Source organism: Pteropus medius, unplaced genomic scaffold (assembly GCF_902729225.1).
Source record: "Pteropus medius unplaced genomic scaffold, Ma_sr-lr_union100, whole genome shotgun sequence".
In the NCBI taxonomy this organism is placed as follows: domain Eukaryota; kingdom Metazoa; phylum Chordata; class Mammalia; order Chiroptera; family Pteropodidae; genus Pteropus; species Pteropus medius.
In genome coordinates this window covers 36,008,332-36,030,745 of record NW_024355205.1, presented here as the reverse complement: position 1 = coordinate 36,030,745, position 22,414 = coordinate 36,008,332, and the positions used below count along the sequence as shown (strand labels likewise).

The 22,414-nt window shown below is 50.3% G+C and overlaps 1 protein-coding gene across 5 annotated transcripts in view; it reads right to left on the bottom strand.

Moving 5' to 3' along the window:
• Positions 1–830: 830 nt before the first annotated feature.
• B3GALT5 (beta-1,3-galactosyltransferase 5) overlaps positions 831–22,414 on the bottom strand; it is a 35,953-nt gene continuing 14,369 nt past the window's right edge. For 2 of the 5 annotated variants that reach the window (XM_039857760.1, XM_039857762.1), the window contains exons 3-4: positions 2,749–2,915; positions 831–2,084 (exon numbers count right to left, since the gene is read on the bottom strand). In XM_039857760.1, coding sequence (XP_039713694.1) covers positions 1,149–2,084 — 936 coding nt within the window. In that variant the 5' untranslated portion in view covers positions 2,749–2,915 and the 3' untranslated portion in view covers positions 831–1,148. Of the gene's footprint in view, positions 2,085–2,748; positions 2,916–11,633; positions 11,727–15,159; positions 15,738–20,976; positions 21,011–22,414 lie in introns of those variants that run through there. The other 3 variants (XM_039857763.1, XM_039857761.1, XM_039857764.1) reach the window with 3 other exon arrangements.

The window sequence follows — 22,414 nt, the reverse complement described above, 5'->3', positions numbered from 1 at the left end:
CACCACAAAACCTAGTTGTTTCTTGGCCGCATGAGGAATTCAAAGATGAGCTCGGTTTATGCTTGAGAAGTGGACACAGGAAGACCGATCCCCCCTCCCCACCCTACGCCTGACCAGGGCTCACTTCAGCGCTCAGTGTCCCAGGGGGACCTCGAGCGCATCTTGACTTAAATCCACCCGAGTTCCCAGAAAAACTCCCAGAATCCTTCACAGACCGAGCCTTGCGCCCAACTGCCCTCCAGTTTGAATTTCAAGACCCAAGGTACAGACCGAGGGAGGGCGCCCGGAACGAGCAGATGGGAAGCCACACGTGACTCAGAGGCGTCGTGCTCGCGAGGAGGTCATGTGTGGCCGAGAAGTCTGTACACAGGGCCAGGCTTTGCGGTGATTTCTAAGCCAACTGTATAAAACATGGCTTCTGTCTGGACCCGGACGAGCTGCGGTCCCTACAGTCCACCATCTGAGACATGCTCTGTGACGAGCTGAGTGCCACCACGCTGCTAACAGTGTCCGGCCAGATCCACTGCAGGAATGAAGGGAGCTGGGGTCCTGTGTTCACCCCAGTCTCAACACTAAAGAGCACAAGGGTTGAAAGCTAAGGAGGAGGGGACGCCTGTCCGGCCATTTCAGGAGTCCCCTCCTCCTTAGCTTTCAACCCTTGTGCTCTGAGCCGCCTCACCACCTGCCCTCCGACAGGAGGGGGAGACCGGGTCAGGGGCACCAACTGGACTCTGAAGGGCCTCGAATTTCCTCCCCGCTCTGATGTTTGTTGGCTGTGAGCCATGGGACAAGCTCCTGTACCTCGCTAACTGCTGTTTCCTCCTGTGTCACTGGGGATGACAACACCTTCCTCACACAGAGTCTGGCCCCAGAAATGAGAAAACGTAGGTGTACATCAAACACCTAGTCAACGGTGCAGGTGCTCAAGAGATGGAATCCACTGTCACTTGGGGCCCTCAGTGGAAATCCATCAGCGTTTCCTTTGTGCTCACATTCTTGTTTAGATCTGGGACTCTACCTCATGACGTCCTGACTGTCCTTTCTCCCTCCCTACCCCCGGCGATTCCCAGCGATGCCATCCGAAGACCTTTCAAAAGCCGTCACCGCGGGTCGTCTGCAGCGTGTCCAGATGAGCCGCTGGGCTCCCCTCACTCAGCTGGACACTCTTCCCCCACGGAATTTTCCAGAGCCTGCCAGTATAGCTGCATCTTCTGAGGCTGGATAAAATGGCAGGCCACGATCTTCTTAAAACGGCACGTGGAAAAGTTCAACCCGTCTGGGAAGAAGGTCTGCTTGGAGTGAAGCTCCTCCAGGCCGATTTTCAGCTTTGCGAGGCAGAGCCCCACAAAGACATCTTCCAGTTTAAGGAAGGGGATGCTTCCGGCGACGTCATACACCTGACTCGCGACGTCGCTGGAGAAAACGTAGCCTGTGCCGGAGCAAAAAGGTGGGTACCTGTCCCACGGATACTCGTATTTACTGACAAACCACTTATTTTGCTTTTCCCTAATGGGAAATTCGTTCATTTTTAAGAAGCCGGTGAAAAAACGCGTCGTCCTGTTTTTCTTGAGCAGCAGCTCAGTCAGATAGTGGATGTTGACAAACATGTCCGAGTCTGTTTTCATCACGAAAGCCGCCTGAGGACAGAAGTGGTGGATCCACTCTATTCCCATCATGGTCTTCAGAGTCAAGTTGAAATAAGCGTCCACAAAGTCCTTCTGGATGATATCGTGATACCGCCAGGCTTCCTGGGCTACCGCTCTCGACACGTTCTTACTGGGGCTGCTTCCCAGAAGGAAGAATGTTTTTATCCGTTTTCCCATCACGACCGTTTCCCTGCCCCACGTGTTCCGGATGACCAGGCGAGCGAACATCTGTTTGTGGGATGACGTCACCAGCAGGACGAGGAAGGGGGGGTTCTGCTTGCAGTCGATGTCTGGGAGCTGGAGGAACCTCCCGTCTTCTTTCTTGAAAGCAAACGGCACTTTTTGGAGAAAGGACAGATCGTTCACGCTGAAATACACACAAAGGGCTCCCAGAAGGACCAGGGAAATATACATCAGTCGCATCTTCACAGCAGCCATCTGAAAGGAACAGAATCAAATGGTTAGACCTCAAAAACGGCAGGCACCGCTTAGCTTGACCCAGGGAGGCTGGGATGGGGGAGGAGACCCACGTCTCAGGGCTCGTGTTTCAGAAACTCGGGGACCTCGCCGCACACAGAAGGGATGCCGGGGTCACCGCGAGGCACAGAGCACCACCAGCGTCATTCACTCCACGCCACACGCTCGGTCAGGACCACGGGGACTGGGCGCTGGTGCTGGCCCGAGGCTCACTGTCCTTCCCCACTTGGGGGTCTCAGATTCCTTCCGTCGAAGCATATGGGACCACCTCACTCGCTAGCTCCTTCGAGCTCTGCCCTCCGACGGCGCCATAATGAAGTCCAGCTAGAGAACCTGCGAGGCTGGAAACCACGTGTCCCAGAGCTACGCGTACGGACCGCCTGCCTTCTCCTCCAACGGCACGAAGCCCCATCTTATCCCGTCCATACAGAAAAAGACCAGTTTTCTAATTTGCACAACTGCGTTAGCATTCTACCTGGGTGGCGGTGGTTGTTCTTTTGGTTTTTTTCAGTTACCCTTTTAAATCTTGTCTGATGTTCTCACCTTTTGCCCACCCATCTCTGTCATTCTCAACAAATCCCGGCGATTCGCATTAATGATAGCATCATGAAAGCAGATAGCTCACGTTTTCCTGGGTCAGGTGAACATCTGAGTTGGAGACCAAGCCCCACGGCAGGTTCCACGGGGCGGAGGAGATCCGTTCCAAAGTGCTGTCGGCTTTGCCGTTCTGCACGCTCACGTTCTGGGCTTGGTTCGTTTACCCAAAATGATGGTTTTCTTCCTCAAGCATCGCTATAAAGGACAAACAAAGAGAACAGCACCATTCGAACCGCTCACGCGTCATCCGTGCCCGAGTGTCTGCCACCCGTCCACCTCGAGGACACTTCAGAGCCCCACCCCAGCCTTGCTTTCTCATCCACAAAACGGGTACGACCAAGCCAAATGCCACCATCTAGTGCCCCTGTCCGCGACAGCAGCAGCAAGAAAATATCTGGCCTAAAGGCGTAGGACAGCGCCCAGAGCTTCGTAAGGACGCCCATGACAGACACTCCAACTACACATGCCGATGTCGACCTTCTCTGCACAACAGAGTGGCTGTCGCTTCGAGAATTTAGCACAGGGTTGGAATCCATGGATTCGTGACTCAGCGTCGTCTTCAGAATATCATCCTAAGTGAGATGACAGAGGGGCCAGAAAGAAAAGAAACGGACTGAGTAAAATGAAGAAAGGGTTGGTTATTTTGATGGTAAAAGAGGACCTCGAATTTCATCAAGTTAAAATTCTATCCCGAATATAATCAAATACATTGAGAAAAGAGTGGAGGGAGCTTTCCAGAACGAGCTAGCTCTCTGGAGGCCGGCTTAGTCCAGCTCCTGATCTTCTCGGCACCCCAGGAAGCGCCTGTCCCGCTGGTGCCCCCACCGCTTTCAAAGAAATCACCACGGGAGTCAGAGCCGGTGCGCGCAGGATGCTGAGAACTCTCTTCCTTCCTTCCTGTGTGAGATTATGGATTTGCAGGGCTAGAATGTGTCGTTTATTTTGAGAAGGGGCGAGAAGGGAACATCACATTTTTCCCCACAATACATTGTTAAAGTTGCCTCAACAGTGAACCCTAAATTCTCTTTCCCCCAATTCGCCTTTCTCAGGATCCTTCACAAGGATTTCGACCCCCAGGGGTGGACGCTTGGCTCTCTGCCTGCAGTGATCTCTCACTAGATGCCAAATGGCACCCAGGAGGCAGAGTGAACACTCTTCCTGCTGACAGTGGAGTGACCAAGAAACAAACCCTCCAGAAGCTACGCCTCACAATCCCATTTACAAAGCATCCGCATCTCTGAGTGAGTCTCTGTCGTGTGCTGAAGAACGCGGGACCCAACCTTCCTCCGGAGGTGGATTTGGGGGGTGCACCCAGGACCAACAAGGGACAGGACCTGGAATAGCACATTCTAGGAAGGAAAGGGTGTGCCCCAGCTTCCGGCCCTCACAGGCCAGTTGCGGGGCAGGAGCCCTTAACATAGAGCAGCTCTGCCTTACCTGGGACGGAGCCCCACCTTCTAAGCACACCTGGACCAGGCTGTGTGGCCCAGCCAGCCAGTCAGTAACAAAACAGCCATTTATTTAGCAGATTCTGTTTTGCAGGCTTCGCTCTTTTAACTTACAAGCAGACACAGACACAGAGCCTCAGAACTGGAGTAGATACGGAGTACGCATGAATTATAGATTAAGGCCACCCAGGCGGCAGGCCCCTCCCCCACCTCCTCTGCCTCCCGCCCTCCACAGGCTCCTGTGCAGTTATCTCAGCTGCCAGCGTCAGCCCCAGATTGGGGTGACTCTGCCCAGAAGGGCTGCGGTGCCCAGAGGACCAGGGGCACACCCCTCTTACGACCCCAGAGGGATATGCACAGCTTAGATACAGAGCACATCTGAACCGCAGTGAACAAACAATAGCACCAAGTGGGAGCTTCAGGGCAGGGAAATGCTGTCTGGGTGGAACCTGGAAGCCGCTGGCCTAACCGTCTCCCCAGGCCAGGCGGGCAGGACCTCTGAGTCAAAGTCACGGGGCCTGGAGACAAAGGGTTCTGAAGTTCACATGCCCGAAGACTGGAAAGCCAATGGAATGGTCTGGAAGGTCAAGTTCATGGGGGCTGGTGGGGAGGAGCTCCTGGATCCGAAGGGAAAGAACTGGAGTGGGTGGCAATGGTCAAGTTCAACCTTGAGGCCAGAGGGAGCACCTGGGGCCACAGCAAACAACCAAGGGCATGTTTCCAGGAGCTCATGGCCCTGGGTGGAGAGAGAACTAGCCAGTGCCGAGCCAGCTGGGTGGGCCATGAGGATGGTTCTTGATGGGCACGGGGGATGTGGCAGGTGCGACCGGGGGAGGCAGTTCCAGACCACGGGAGCTCAGGGAGTGTGGCGGGCAGTCTAGAAGGCTGGGGTCCTTCGGGACACCGTTCCAGAGCCACCATCACACATCCGGGAAGACTTGCCATCCCACGGGCCATGGAGAACAGAGCGGCATCCTGGGAAATACAGAATGGCTGACATCCAGGATCTCTGCGCCCGAGCCGTCCAGACGTTCTCAGACACGGCGAGCACAAGGACCACCCAGGACCGTGGTTAGAAGCTCAGGGTCAAAGGGTGCGTTCCACGGAGATCCCGGCAAGCAGAGCCGGAGCCTGAGACTCCTCCGCCTTCACGCAGCCCGCCTGATCCCACGCGGCGCCGGCCGCTCCGCAAACGCCGGTGGGAACCGCTCGTTCCGAATCCACCAAACGCGGCACCGCGTCGCGAACGAGCGAGGCCAGCGACCCCGGGCCGCGGCGCCCACCCTGAGTTTGAGGTGGACCATTCGCACAGACTGAAAACACCCCCTCCCCTGGGAGTCGGGGCTGGGGTCCAGTAGCGCAGGACACTTGTGAGCTGCTCGCTGTCACCACGTTTGTTGGTCAAATACATGTTTTTTTAATTCTACGGAAAAAATGGCGATGGTGCTGACAACTTTAAAATTGTCTTCTATTTAATAACATGAACCATCGACTCTATTTCGACCCCGTCTCCAGTAAGAAACGTCCTACTTTCTACTCGGGCTCCGTGTGGCCGCACGACAGGGCCTAACAGGGGTGGCCTTTGGCAGCGGCCGTCCACTCAAGCCGCCCCTGACCACGCAGGGGCCGGGGTCTGCATGCAGAGGTGTTTAGAGGGTGCCTGGGGGCTCCCCTTTGGTGAGAAAGGACTTCAAGTGTCCCCATCCCGTGAGGAACGGTTTCTTTCTCTGCCTTGCACACCAGCTCATCGGCCCAGCCAAGGACGGCGAACAGAAGTCTCGTCCATCACTCACTGTTGTGCTGGCTGTGGCTGCAGGTAACCTTATTACTGAAATGCCCCCGGCGGCAAGGCCTCGCGGGCCTCCTGTGCCTCCTTTGAGGCTGGCCCTCTAAGACAGGAGCACGGCTTCCAGTGGAGCCCAAAGCTGTCACAACGGGGTGAACACTGCACCCTCGTCCCAGGCCCTTCTGCTGCCTCCGAAAACCTCTTCTGTGGCAGGCAAGGCCCAGGTGCCCGGGCGGGGTTCAGTGATAAGGAAGACAAACCTTCGAGGGGACAGCCCACAGGACAAGCAGAGCAACCGTGTGCGGCCAGCGAGGAAGTGTGTGAGCCTAACGAGGACTCCCCGCAGGCCCCTCTGAACCCCCTTCTCGATGAGGCCCCAACCCTGAGACTGCTGTGTCCATCTATGCGTCGCCGGCTTCAGCAAGAGTCCCAAGTGGCTTTAGTCAGAATTCCCCAGACTCCTGACATTCCCAGGAAGTCCCCAGAGGACAGCACGGAGATCCCACCTGGGAAGTTCAGGGGAGCTGCTCTAGGGAGGCCCACGGGCAGAGGCGGGGCGTCGAAAGGGCCTGGCAGGCTCCGGAAACAGGGCAGCGAGCAAAGGGAAAGCTTAGAGGTGAAGTCAGAACCAGGCGGGGTGGCTGAGCATGGCCTTGGAGAGTGTGTGAGGAGGGCAGCTTTTCCTGATGACAGCAGGGCGTGCACACGCCTTCTCTAGGCTTTACAGACCAACAGCTCAGGGTCCCATGGGCCTCTCTTCCTACCCACAGTGCAACAGAGAGAGAGAGAGAGAGAGAGAGAGGTTGGGGAGAGACAGCAAGAGGGAAAGAGAGAGCGCACCCACTCTCTGCAGCTCTCGGGTCTCTTACAAGGCACTAGTACCACTGTGGGGGCCCCACCAGCGAGACCTCATCTAAACTTAATTACCCTCCAAAGGCCCAACTCCAAACACTAGCACATATGTATGAACTGGGGGGACCCCCGATTCAGTCCACAGCAGGAATCGGCTCTGCGTTCACTGAGCGCCCGCTACGTGGCAGGCGGGGGTCGGGGTGACGAGTTCCCTGGTCCCCTTGGATTTCCCTCGGTGACACGAACTCAGTCCCCAGGGGAAAGCTTGCTCTTCCCCAGGCTTCGGGTGAGCATCCAACCGGGCGGCTCCATTTCTGGGCCTCCTGGACTCTTCTTCACTCTGACCACGTAGGAAGGGGACCTCGCCCAGCCTCACGCCTCACTCAGCGACAGGGACAGGAACTTGAACATGCTGGGGACAGAGGGTGTCTGTGCTCACCCAGGTTCGGTCCCCTTGCTCTGCAATCTACTCCCCGCTGAAGCTTTCTCTACTACGTTTTTTTAAAGAAAAAAAGCGCCTTTACCTGCAACCCCCAACCCTTTAAACAAAAGCCAGGGGCACCCCCCATCACGCGACCTCTTCCTTTGTGTCTGCGTCCTCGCTCTGCAAGTTCGCGACACCACGGCTATCCCAGACGGCTACAACTGACGAGCGCCCCAGGAAAAACCCTACAGCATTTCTCGGGGGCTTGTCCGGGACCCCTAGGAGAGGCAAGCTTCTCGCCGTTCTTTAAAGCTCACTCCCTTAGACTCTTCGCCTGCCTCAAGGCCTCCTTAAATCCCTTCTAAGTCCAAAAAACCCTCGGGACCCCGTCAGCCAGTTAAGAGAGAACAGCGCAGCCTCCGAGCTGATGACTCGGAGGCGAGGCTTTACGGGGGGACTGGCCACCCCCTCGGCATTCTGCCGGGGCGCTGGCCTCGTCCTCCATCATCTTTTCATGGAGGACTCCAGGTGACATGTGTCCATGAGGACCTTCCAGAAACAACTGAGGTGCCCTGACCCAGGCTACTCCATAGCGGGCTCTGAAGATTCCCCCAGCTTCTCTCAGACCGCCTGCCCGTTAGGGCGTCCCTTTGGTGGGCCCCCACCTGTTGCTGTCATCTTCTCTTTCCCACGATACCCTAACGAGGTGCCATCCAGGGCCTCCCCGCATCGGACCCTCTCCGAAAGCCACACGCATTGTCCACTGACACCAAACCTCCGTCACCTTCACGGTAAGAGATATGGGCGCTATTCAGTAGCAGAATGAACCGGCTCTTAAGGGACTCCTCCTTTCCCGACCTGCTAGGGCATTTGCCGAACCCTGTCATGCCCCTTTAGGGGCCCTGAAGGACAGATGGTCACGTCCTCAGTGCTGCTGCCGAGATGTCTGCGGTTTCTGCCAGGCTTCCCAAACCTGTAGACATTGTGACGATTGCTCCATCCCTCGGGGGGTTCCGATCCCCAAGGCCCGAATATCTTGCCTGCCTCCTAAGTCACCTGTCTTCTTGCCAGGGGTCTCATGGTATCTTGGCAGAAAATTTCTGAAACTTGTTTTTCTTAAAGGGCCCCATTGACCTTCACAAATCTACCTGGAATATGGAGCCAACTAACTTTTCCTCCCAGAGAATTAGTTAACAGTTAAAACTGTCCCTCTCTTCCAGAGTCTGGTCATCTCGGTTGTCCGGTTTCTAGTTCATACTGAGGATTGGTTTAAGTTCCGTTCGGGAAATTTCATAGATGCCAAACGTCAGGGATGACATCCTTCTATCACCCGACACCTAATCCTTGGCCACCAATTTTACTGACCACATCTCAGTCGATTCAAAAAGGGAGAAAGGGGTCCACCCCATGGACACATAGTAGGAGGCCATAAGGGTGTGTGTGGTGGCCCAGGTAAGCGCGACTACTCCTGGTGACCCATGACCCCTCGGATGCCGACATCTATCTGCGCAGAGCGCCAGAATCTACAAGGGGATGCCCTAGGACTCGGTGGCAGCAGGAAGAGACAGTAAGGGACACCTTGTTCTCTCCTCCCTTTCCAGATGGGTAACAAACCTTCAACCGCCTGCACCCCTTTGAGATGTACCCTGAGACACTGGGACCAGTTTGATCCCCAGTCTCTACGGAAACGGCACCTCGTCTTCCGTTCAGATGTGTGGTCCAAGTACACACTAGATGACGGGACGTCTGGCCCCTGGAGGGAAGAAGTATAAATTACAGCACCATCTTACGATCAGACCCTTCTGCAGACAGGAAGGCAAATGGTCAGAGCTACCCTGTGGGCAAACTATTTTTGCCTTGAGAGATAACCCTGACTTCTGTGAGACTTGTAAAATTGACCCAGCAACTCGGGCTGTCATCTCCTGGCCTCCTCGCCAAACAAATCCTTCATTAACAAACCTGCCACAAGCAAACCCCAAAGATCCAGAAGAATCCGACCCGAACCCGTCAACCCTCCCTTCAAGTGCCCCGCTGGCTCCGCCATCCTGTCCGCCTTATCCAGGGTTCCCTGCTCTGGGGTCACCTAACAGAGGAACTTGTAAATACAAACACAACCTACTCCCATCTACTAGAGCATCTGGCCCAATACGGGTCCAAGCCCCCTTCTCTCTCCAAGATCTTAGACAAATTAAAGGGGACCGGGGCAAGTTTTCACACGACCCAGACAAATATATCGAAGCAATTCAAGAACCGACTCAGGTGTTCGAACTTTCTTGGAAAGGTTATGCTACTCCTGAACCAGGCTTCCACGACTTTCGAGAAACAAGCTGCTCTGCAAGCTGCTGAAAAGTTTGGAGGTGACCTGTACTTAGCATCCTGTGATGACAGTTCGAGGGGAGATGATCTCTCTGGACCCCACCAGGGGCAAAGAGGCTGTGCCCGTCGATGAGCCCCCTGTACAAGACTAGGGTCAAACCCCTTCATTAATCTAAGCTGTCAACCGTCAGTCACCAGCCAAGTGAAAATCCCTCGGCATTTTTAGAAAGGTTGAGAGAAGCCTTAGTCAAACACGCTGCTCTCTCGCCGGACACCTTAGAAGGTGAACTAATTTTAAAGGATACGCTTGTTACTCGATCCACCTCTGACCTTGGGAGGAAATTACGGAAGTGGGCCGTTGGACCGAAGGGACTCTAGATCGACAACTCAAGGTCATCGCCACGGTCTTTTATAATGGAGACCAAGAGGAGGCACGGGACCAGGAAAGGGAAAATTAAGGAAAAGACAGAGGTAACAGTGCTGGCCTTACAAACGGCTCGGCCTCAGGGCACCGAGGACCAAAATACCAGCTGTGACAGCTGTGGACAGTCAGGCCACTGGAAAAAAGATTGTCCCCGACGGCAAGAACCACAGAGGGGACCCTCGGGGCCCCGTCCTATCCGCAGAGGTAGTCACTGGAAAGCAGATTGTCCTCAAAGGCCCAGTAGACACACAGGCCTGAAGGGGCTGGGGGTCCTCACTGTGGCTCCTTTAACCCAGTTGTTCATGGGGATGCCGGGGCCCCACATGACCCTAGAGGTCGAAGGAAAGCCCATGTACTTCCTTCTGGATACAGGAGCCACTCTCTCTGTCCTGCTCTCTAATCCTGGAACCCCCTCCACCCCCTGGCTGACTATATGAGGAGTCACCGGGAAGCCAAGTACGAATTCTTTTCTCAGCCTTTAGGCTGTGTGTGGGGAGCCTTTAGATTCTCTCAGCCCTTCCTGATCATGCCAGAAAGCCCTACCCCGTTACCAGGGAGAGACATCACGACTGTATTAGGAATCGTTGTTTCAGGGGCCCCAGGACAGACTGAACTACCTTCCCTTAGTTGAAACCGATGTTAGCCCTGAGGTCTGGGCCACTCAAGGGTCCTTTGCCCGAGCTTTGACAGCCACATCTGTTCACAGTCATCTAAAGGACGCCACCTTTTCTCCCTGCCGAAAACAATACCCTTTAAAACCTGAGGCACAGGACGGTCTCATTAAAATAATAGAAATTTTAAAGGGACGGGGTCTTCTCAAGGAATGCAGCAGTCATGTCCTACCCCCAGCTGGGGGTACAGAAACCTAATGGGGAAGGGAGACTCATTCAAGGCTCCATATTATCAGTGTGACAGTAATTCCTATGCACCCAGCTGTCCCCAACCTTTATACCCTACCTGCCCAAAGTCCTGAGGAAACCAAGTTGTTGACGGTACTAGATCTTAGGGATGCCTTTTCCTGCATTCCAGTATACCCGGACTGACAATTTTTATTTGCATTTGAACATCCAACCAATGCAACCCTTCAGCTTACATGGACAATATTCTTATGTCGATCCATCCGGCTTAGTCAGGGCTGTGGCAGAAAAGCTCACTGACAGGGCCTCAAGGGTCCGCCAACAAGCGGGCGAATCATGGGAGTCCTTGTTGAAGACTGGGAGCTGGGTGCCTGGCTTCTTCCCTCTGCAGGACCCACACTGACGGTTATCACAGCCCTGGGGACTGGGCCCTGTCTCTCACCTCTTTTAACAAAGTTTGTTTCTTCTCACCTAGAGGCCGTCAAGCTGCAAATGGTCCTCAGTATGGAACCTCGAATGAACATGTCCTTCTACTATGGACCTTAGAACTCTGGACCGCCCGACTGCCGGTCCTTTCAATGCCCTTCCTTACATGAAGCAGCCAGAACGGTCATTGTCCCCTCACCCTAACGGCAGTCAGGGTTACGTGTTCAGAAGGGGTACCGAGATAGAAAAGTTAGTAGATGTTAGGCAGAACAGAGCAGTCCATGGTAGGAAAACCTAGTTCAAGGCTACACCCAGCCCCTGAAGTCCCCTGCCCGCAACTGTGAGACGTGCCAACCAATCAGACAAAAACACACAGAAACCTTTAAACCAACCAGTCAGAAAAAGGCACGTTCCATCAGTCCACTTCTCGCCAGGCCAGAACGGGTAGCTAGCGTAAAAACCTATAAAAGAAGCAGCTTTTTTCTACTCGGGGGCATCCACTTTCGCAAGAGAGCTGTAACTCTGCGCTTTCAATAAATCCCTCGCTTTACCTCTTAAAAAAAAAAAAAAACCCGAGCATGACTCGAAGTTTTTGAAACTGGATTCTTTGAAATCTCTAAAGCATTCTTTTCTGAAGAGCCCAAATAACAACACTGGACATTCTGCTGAACAGTTTTAGTCACACATCAAAAGAAATAACAACAACAACGAATGGCATCCATAGATTTGGAAAAGCTGATCTACCACGGGCTTTTTTAAAAAATAAGTTTTTGATTACTCAATAAGCTGCGAATGGGTGCCTTTCTTCTGACCAAAAACCAAACCAAACGAATGAATAACAGACCCCAAAAAAATGATAGAGAAGAACGGGGTTGCTGATTATTCTATGCAATCAATCAATCATGTTAGAAAAATCTGAACACTTGGGGAAAGCCCTTTGCTTGCCTGGGCCTGGTAAAATAAAAGAATGCAGTATTCTTTAGCCCCACATCAAACATCCTGAAAACAAATACCAGAGATTTCTTCTCCCCGATTATTCTGGATGCCTGTGGCCCAAATGGTAGCGCCATAGAACAGAGGCTGCTTGAGTGCTCTCAGAAAAGAATTTGAGAGTGACAGGAATTCAGCGTGCGAACTGCAGGACCGGGGCAGAGTAGGAAGAAAAACTATTAAAACAAGGGAGTGTGATCATTCTGGAAATTATGGCCTGCTCAAACATTTCAATTTATACGAAGTGCCCTAAACAAGAGACCATAAAAACATGACCCAGCACGCAGGGTGTGTATGCTGCATCACATACCCTTAATGGCTAGTCAAACAAGTTCCACCAGCATCTAAGGTGTTGACTGGCAGTCCGGACTGATAGACCCACCGAGTTCCTTATACATCAGCCCATGTCCTGCGTTACCTGTTCTGGGGGACTCCCTGCCTCCACCCTCGGGCCACACTGTTCCCTTTCAGCTCCCTGGAAAAGACCTGTTCTTTCCTTCCTGTGTAAATGCCCCCACCGTGCGCACTCCCAGCCCATGCCATGCACGTTCCCAGGCCCCGCCATGCGCGTTCCCAGGCCCCGCCATGAGTGTTCCCAGCTTCTTCCGGCCACCACCCCACCCCGCTTCTGCTCGGCTAACTCTAGCTTACCCGACTGCCAAATCGCTCTTCTATTTACCACTCATGGCACTCATTGTATGGTATTTTATGAATTTCCTTAATGGGATCAGATTTTATTCATTCTTTGTGCCATCCACCTTTTGCATTGATGAATAACTCCAGAAGGACAGAACAGGGACCATTTTCTGTGTTTTTCGCCATCGTAGCGTCTGCCGATGTGCAGTATTTGGCACGTGGGAGCCCAAAGGAAAGCTCTGAATGGACCCACGAGAAGATGCCCACACCTCCAGAAGCCGGGTCATGCTTCTGCACAACGCGGATACGTCTTCCTACGTGAACACCAACATCTGCATGGGATGGCATCTCCCTGGGATGAAACCGCTGTACGAAATTTGTCAGTGCTTTTGGCGTTTTTGCTTTATGTACATTTCATAAGACTTCAATTATTTCTCAGAAGAAACAGAGCATGGCTTTTTTCAGTGGAAGAGGAAGCAGGAGCATACGAAGAGTTTCACCCCACTGTTCACACTGAGGAGCTGGTGGGTTATCAGACGTGAGGCGTGAAGCGTGAAGCACCGTTGGGAGTGTCCAGAACCATGAGTCAGGCTGCTTTAGCGTGAAGGGGAAAAAGCTGTGCAGACAAGAAAGATAGGGGTGGGGGCTACTGGTGCATGTGTCAACGCGACCTCCAGCATTCGCCTGCTGGCCCCAGGATGTAGGCACATGACTCTTACGATGGAAGATCACCTTCGTTCAGAAAATAGTGCATACACAATAACAAACCACAGCTGCCTGGCGAACACTTCAAAAGCACACGTGTCTGTCAACGTACTGGAAGAGACACAGGAGCAGCTACACCTCCGCGGAAACTCCCGACTCACGCGGCTTCAATCTCCCTGGCGCCCAAAGGTCACGCTCAACCCGCTGCTTCCTCCGACTGTGGAGAAACTCTCTCTCCACGGCTTTCATCACTCACGGCCGCCTCCCAACCCTGACAGAGGATGACAGCCACAAAAACCTACAAACGAGCGAAAAGCTGAATCCACAGGACATGTGTGTGGTTTGCACAGGCAGGCCCACGCCCGAGGCTGCCCTCGTTCATTGAAATTACCGCCATTAATCTTCTGCCGGAATGTCCTTTGGATTGTGGGCTATTTTTGCCCTCGACTTCACTGCAGGAGGCGAGGGAGAACATTCTGGTTTCACAGCAGAGGCTCTTGTAACACTTGGGTGATTTCTACCTCAAAGGGATAACCTACTTTCTCAGGCCTGTCATTTTTTTCCTAGACGGTGATCACATAGCTTCCTCCCGCCGGTCGCCACTCGCAGATTGTCTTCTGGAAAGTGAGAAGCATCTATGATGACGCGTGACTAGAGAATGCACTCGGACTTGTTTTTCCAATGGAAATAGAGCGAAACTTCATGACTATTAGTTTAAGATCACTTGATGTGAAGCAGACCCTGTCCCCAGGCTCTGGACAAAATGGTGAGGCCATGACACTTGGCCAAGAAACCTGCCGATGGGAGAGGGTTAAGGCCCCCTCCTCATGATTCAAACACTGACCTATGCAGTTGTAGCAGAAGCTTCATTCAAGCTTCCAAGGCGATTCAGCCTAGACACTCATTTCCAAATATGAGCCGGAGAGAGTAAAACCATAGGCGTTTGAGGAGAATCAGCAATCACAAGGAAGGATTAGGCAAAAATTTCTATATGACATCCTAGAAACAAATTTCGCATCGCTATTTGTGTACAAATACTATGCCAGTTATGAATGCTTTTAGCCGGGTCATAGTGCAGACACCTCCACAGCCGTATTCCGCGAACCACCTTGGACTTCCAGGTCCTACCCAAGTGCAGAAGCAGGAAGAGCGAACGTTGGCACACATAATGATTGAAACTGAGCTTTCCCCAAATGACTGAATTTGGGAACATCCCACCCCCAGTGGTGACAAGTAAGGCTGAGTCGCACCTACTTTTTAGGATTCTCTTATTATCAAGGGACCGAGGTGTGAGAGCTAGTCAAGGCCACCTTCGTGGCCCTCGTGCAATAGATGGAGCCACCTGCCTACATCCACTCCCCCCGCCAGATGAATCAGGGCAACCACACCCCTGCACCCAGATCCAAATCACTCAGCCTTCTGATAGAAGATTCCCACTGGGAATCTTTGGGTGAGGAAAAACTTAGCACAGAAATGACAAGATATCGTATCTGCCAGGAACCCCAGGAACCTTAAGGCCTAGCACTGTGGGGAGGAAATAGTAGGAGATGCACAAATATTTGTTGAATAAATTACCTGAGACGAATAATCTGGGGAGAGTCTATGACCATAAAACGAAGGACGCGTTCCCTGCATCCGGAAGCTCCATCACTCTGCTCACTCCTTCTTCTCAAGGTGCATCCACATTCACACCTCCATCCCTGTCTGCCTAATGCGCAAGTAGAAAATGGCCATATTCTAGGATCCAGGCTTCCGGTCTGGTGCTACTGTCAATTTCTTCCTCATCAGCTGCAGCGACGATTCATATAAACAGTGAGCAGTGCAAATGGTATTGATTTTTCTCTTATGATGACAGCTATTGCCCAGGTGAATTTCTGCTTCGAGTGTGATTGCAAAACAAGAATTCACTCCGCAAAAACAATATTTAAAGGACTTTATCTCAATCATCTGACAGTTAGCCACCCTCTTGTTTTCTCTTCCTTCCAGGTCAATTTCTGGAATAAATATCTTGTATTCATCATGTGTACCTCCTTGTCGAGTTAATCTTTGACCCACTGCAATGTGCTTCCACTCCCACTGCTTCTCTGAAATCACTCAGCCAAAGGGTAACCAACAGTCTGCCTTGCATCAAAAAACGACACAAGAATTCTCAGAGCCTGTTCTCCTCCCCGGTCTACCAAGAACCCTGACTGTCTCTTGCACGAAATTAGGGTAATGGACGAGGCGAGAATTGAGAAATGCTGGAAAAGGCAGAGTTACTAGTGGAATGGAATAAAACCGACTAGTGGAATGGAAGATCAGAGATGCTGGGGAGAGAGAAAGGGCTAGCAAGGGCTGAACTGGGAGACATTTGGAGAATTTAGAGGACAGGGAAACTTAGAAGGTGGGGAGAATTTTAAATTTTGTTGGGCATCATGAATGAAGTTGTCTTCGGTTTCTTTGAAAGATTTCAGTAAAAAGTCAAGTTGCCTTTTGGACATCAAACTAGTGATACATATATATATATATCAGATAAGACTTAGAAAGACACCGTGTCAACATTGAGCCGCAAGACACGTTGGCTCTGTGCAGGCTCGAGCTCCCATGACCACCTAGGGATGCTGGGTGCTTCTGCCCAAGCTTCCTTCTTGTAGCCACCCTGGTCTTTGGCTTCTATGGTGTGCTCATCTGGTTCTCCTCCCATCTCTTGGATTATTTACTCTGACTCTCCTTCGTTGGCTTTTCTCCCTCGTCTTGCTCCTAAAATCCAGGCATGCCCCCCGATCCTCTCTTCTGATTGGCATCGTCTCCCTTGTCCACGTCCACGTGAGCATGCAAAATAATCCCCAAAGCCATTTTGTCCTTCCGCACTTTTCTGCCTAACTCCAAATCCAAATGCCAACTCAATAGCCCACAGACATCTAAAATTCCAGCCCTCCTTTCAGGCTGAAGGGCCCCGGAATCCCACTCCATGACACAAGTGCCAGACCCAGGCCCATCGCATTGCTTTGTCTCCCAAATTCTAGACTTAACCACCTCCAATGCAGCCCCCATCCTGTCGATCGGAAGAACTTTTCAAAACCTCAAGTCCAATAGTGTCACTCAATGCTTAAAATTTGCAGTGTCCACCCATTACCTCCACAGTGCACCCTACACTCCTGCCGCCAGATGGATTCAAGGTCCATTTGAATGCGCCATTTTGTTTCAGGCTTCTGTGCTGCTCCTTCTGTCCTGAACACCAATGGTCTCCCTCATGGGATCCTGGGAAGCCCTTCAGATGCAGCTCAAACTCTGCCCATTTCATGAAGCTTCTCTGACCTCCCCCTGACAAGGGAGCTTATTCATCCCCCTTCTCGGTACCACAGTTCCTTGTGCATACCTTTACCATAGCACACCGGGTTACAGTTATCCGTTTATACATCTCTCTCCTGCTGTAATGTAAGTGGCTTGGGACAGGAAATATTTATTTCATATTTACTTAAATCTCAACACTTTTCACATAATGGACACTCAATAAAACATTTAGTGAGTACATAAATATTTAGTGATGGGTTTAATTGTGTTCTCCCCAAATTCGTAACTCCCAAGACCTCAGAAGGTGACCTCATTTCGAAATAAGGTCATTTGCAGATGTAATTAGTTAAAATGAGGTTGTATTTTAAAAAAGAAAAGAAAAAGAAAGGAAATTTGGACATAGACACACATACACGGAACACTATATGAAGGTGAAGGAGAAGGCAGACATCAGGGTGATGCTTCCACAAGCCCAGGGGTGCCAAAGACGGCCAGCAACCACCAGAAGCTGGGGGAGAGGGACAGGACAGATGCCCCTCACAGCCTCAGAAGGAACCAACACTGATGACACCTTGGTCTCGGACTTCCACCTCTAGACTGTGAGACGCTAAGTTCTTGTTGTTTAAATCACTCAGAGGTACTTTGTAACGGCAGACCTACAACACTTATGCATTTGCTAAGTGAATAAATGAATAAAATTACTCTAAGCGGTTATTACTTGAATATCTGCAATGAGCCTTTTGCTAAGTGACAAACACAACAGCAGTGTTGGGTGGAACTCCCCCACGGCAACATTTAAGGTAGCTGTCATAGCATTTCCTCCTTTCCCTGTGAATAGTGTGAAAGAGATTTTTTTTTTTTTAACCACATAATTTTTCCCCACTAGATTTGTATTTCTATTTGGGGAAAACGCAACCAGTAGAAAGTTGTCAGAAAGCAGACCGGCCACCTCTAGGCCATCATAGCTCTCCAGTGAATCTATAGAAACTGCCTTCCCTGAAATAGAAATAGAAGGTGATAATATGAAAATATCACCTCCTACTCAAAAGCCAGTCGACTCCTAAGTTTTTCTCTGTTTCTCACTTGAAAACCCAGCACAGACACCAGAAATCCATGGAGGAACCCAGAAACGTCTGAGAGAAGAAATTTCGCTGACCTAGGTCACCAATGCCCCAAGTAGTTATTAAATGAGACACTATCGTGAGACTGGCTAAGATGGTCACAGAACCAAGACACAGCGGCTCCAAAAACACCCCCTCTGACATCCGGGTTTCCTCTGGAATCTGCTACCAGCTCACTCACACTCGCTTGACTCGAGATCTGACGAAAAGCATACAGCTTTCGGTAAAGATAGCTTTGGCAGGAAAACCAGATTTTAATGTGAAATGATTCACAGTGAAAATATAACACTTCTTAAAAGTTCATTAAAACTGTTAACCACGGATGGGTTTGTTAGGGATCTCTACTGTCCCACTTAACAACACTTTCATTTGTTGACTGGTAGCTGGCTTTTTTTTTAATCAAGTATTCAAGAATATGTTCATTTTCCCTAAGTACGATTAAATAAGTGAGATTTGGCAACTTAACATTAATTTTATATTGAGGCTAGAAACACTTTCTGATTGTTACTGTAATTTTAAAACCAAACAATATTTCTCACAAAGACCAATGAAGTGTTTGGAACAACTCCAGAGAAAGAAGTCTGAAACAAGATCGTCAGGGGGGAAAAAAATCCAACTTAAAGAATAGCAGCAGGAAAAAAATAATAAAACTGATTTAGAAATAAAGTTTTCTTCCAAGAAAGGGATTTGCCCAGAAAACTGAAATCTGCCCTGATTTAAGGCTTTAGGAAAACAGTTGACGTCAAGTCCATTTTATCCTCTGTGAAACAAAATGATCAGAAGAAGTTTCCGTTCCGGGAGAAGCCTTCTCACAGCTGCACAGTAACAACAGCGAGAAGCCCTGGCAGTGAACTGTCACCGAACAGGGCTTCAGAAGGTGGCACACTGTGCTCATCCCACACTGCGCCTCCTGCGGCTCGAGCGATCCTACAGAAATTGCATTCTGGTCCGCTTTATCTTCACCAACTTCAATGATTCTTGTAAATGACAGGACAGGATTATCTTCTCCATCTTCCTCCAAAATAAGGTTAGTCAAGAAGTGCAGGCCCACCCTACACTGAAGTCAGTGATGGATGCTGTCTGTGCAGTTACTGGGCAGGTCGGTTTGCCTCAGTTTACGTGTGAGTCCACAAAGGGGCATCAAACCACTAAAATCACCCCTGTGGTTACAAGATAAATTCGGTCTAGTCAGATTAATTAGCGCTTCCAGCCCTTCACTTCTTGTGATCAAGCTGCAGGACAAAGATAAAGGATGTGGTTTTGTGAGTGTGTTTAGCCCTTCGATTTATTTGTTTAGATGACAGATCTAAATGTTGTCAATTCCAAACGTGATCAATGGCCTTGATCTTCGAGATGTTACAGCAATGAAGGTTGATGATATGTAAGGTTAAATCTGAGGATCACCCAGAAATGTTCCACGGGCCTTTGTTCATGAAGCACGGGTCCCCGCAGCTGCTGCCACTGTTCTCATTCTCGACTCCCCCTCCACTGGCACCTCCACGGCACCAGCAACCAGGAATGTCGTATCTGGCTTTGAGTGCCGGTTGTTACAAAACAGGCTGGGAACCATTTCCCTATAGAAACTAAAACCGGCAATGTGCCCTCATAATTTTATTAAGACTATATATTTTGTTTTAATAATACAAAGAAAAAAAAACTCCATAAGCTGGAGAAACAAGAATGCAAAGTTAGACTATAATAAATGACTTCTAAGCACCGCTTTCAAATCCTCATCATTATCATCTGAAACCAGCATTTCCATTATTATAACTGTGTGTACTTCTGCATAGCAACGTAACTGTAGGCAGATTTAAGAGGAAAACAACAGGCCATCATCCTGGTCATAAAGCAAAAAAAACCAGGATTAACATCAAGTTTAATCAAAATCATAAAAGAAAATCATGACTAATTAGAAATAAAAAAAACGAACTATGAGGTCAAAGGAGAAATTAAATGTGCAATAACAGATTAGTTATAAAAGAATACAAACGAGAACACTAGATATAATTTTTTAGGGTGTTCACAGTCGCTCTCGCAAGCAAATGCGTAGCCTTCGGTATTTTCATGATTAAAGAAAAAGAAGAAAAAGCTAAGCTGTCAAGAATTTAGAAAACAAATATAGAAAAAAGCAGCAATAAAACTAAACGTAGGACTGAATTTAGCCAAACGTTAAAACAAAATCACTGATAAATATGTAAATATCCTGTTACCAAAGTAGACTATGCTTTAGCATAGTTAATCTAGAAAGGAGGGCAGGAAAAAAACGAAATGGGAAACGAGAGCGGAAAATGCTACATACTGAAGATAATCACGTCAAGAGTTCAAGGAACGAGGTCAGATCTTAAGTCAGACACTTGTTAGTTGTGAGGCTCTGGGCATACTCACCTTCTTAAGACAATGTTCTCTATATATGAGAAATAGCGAACTTGTAAAATGAGAAAATAACATCAACTACCTCCTAAAGTTTTTGCGAAAGTCAAATAAGTAGCCCTGGTACCCAGGAGCTGGTGAGCACTCAGGCAATATTCCAGGCCATTCCTAAGACTTCCGTGATGTTAGTTTGCTTGATTCATAGGGCTCTTCAATTCCTTTGGATATCTGCTCGGGAAACAATCACTTGACGTGGTCTCATTAGGTACACTGTGCACGGTGACACTTGCGATTTCATCTTGAAAATAACGCAATTCATAGAAATTGAGAAAGGTCAAATTCTTCTAGATTTGAAGTGGAATTGACATGGTTGTGTATGAGAGCACAGTGGACATGAAATAATTTGACAATGGTTAAAACGTCCCCCCCACCCAAAAAAATGTCTTTACAACATACTTTTGAGCTAATAAAGAAGTAATTAAAATAACAGCCTCCTAATAAAATGTAGAGAGGTGACCTACTTAGAATCTACCTGCATGAAGGGGGACTTTTAAATGGCAACAGTGGTTCCGGCCAAGATGGAGAACCATCCAAAAACTACCTGAACAGAGCAACTATAATGGGATACCAAGAGGAGACCACCTCAAGCCTGGTAGGAGGAGTGGAGTCATGGCACAGCTGGTCCCACACCACGTGTGGCGGTTGAGCATCGGGAGGGATATCTTAGCTGCAGAGGTCCTCCGGAAGAGCCAGGGGCTGCAATGCCAGGAAGAACAGTCCCCACAACATCTGGCTGTGAAAATCAGTAAGGACTCCAGCCATCCAGGTGAGAAGGAATGCGGCTGGAAACCAAGACGTCCCCCTAAAGGGCTCGCGCACAGAATCACTTGCTCACCAGCACTGACCCCAGGCTCCGGCAGAGGGACAGCAGCTCAAGAGGCGCCAGAGACATACAAGGAAAGACTGAGTTGTGTGGATTCAGGGCGAGGGCTGGAGAGACAGCCACCATTGTCTTTTGTTGAGCTCTCCTCCTGTGCGGGCTGCAGGTGGGCACCATCTTGCCTGTTTGAGTCCACCCCATGCACAGCCAATTCTGAATCTGCACTGGCCCAGTGAGATCTACTCCTCCACTCTGTTTCTCCCTGAGGCCCCACCCCATCCAACTTGCAAACCGCCCAGTGGCAATTTCAAAGATTGGTTACTAGGCAACCAGCTCACCACTCCCCACCCCCACTCAGCAGAAGTTTCCTTGAGCAGCAATCAAGAGGTATCCGCTCACACACTTCAGTAGATACTTTCAGTAAGGGACAACCAGCCCCAGCCCTGGCTGCAAGCCCATGACAGGCAGTGGCTGGCCTCGGTGTGAGCTGAGACTTTTGCCGGTGGTCATAGGCTCAGCACAGGCACTGAATCTGAATCTATACCAACCTGGGGAACACCATGTGCCCCACCCTGATGACTCCCTGAGAACCCACCTCATCCAACTCCACTGCTCCCGAGGCTCATTCAGCTGCTGAATCTGACAGGCGGCTGGCAGGCGTCCTAAGGCCTAGGGATGCTCTTGGGCTTTTGCTGAGCTGCCTCAGGCTCAGTAATGACGGCAGTTGGCCTTGGTTCACTGCATGTTCTAGGTCCAGCTCAGGAGCGACTAAACACAGATCGCTTTGTGGCTCCTATCAAGTAGCCTCGGGCCAGTGGCAGGCAGAGGCTGACCTTGGCCTGCATGGACAGCCTCCCAAAAGGCTCCACACCAACACACCCAGAGGCAGGAGTTACGCCTCAACAGAGTGCCACCTGATAAGCCCCAGAGCGGCACACCCAAAGGCACTAAAGGTAAAGGGATGGAAAAGATACTTCAGACAAATGGAAATGTGGAAATTAAAAAAATAAAAATAAAAAATAAATAAATAACAGGCGTAGCAATACTTACATAAGAAAAAAAAACAGACTTTAAAGCAAAGGCAATAATCAGAGACAAAGGACACTACATAATGATAAAGGGATCGATCCAAGGAGAAATATAACCCTACAAAACATTTACACACCCAACAGAAGAATATCTAAAT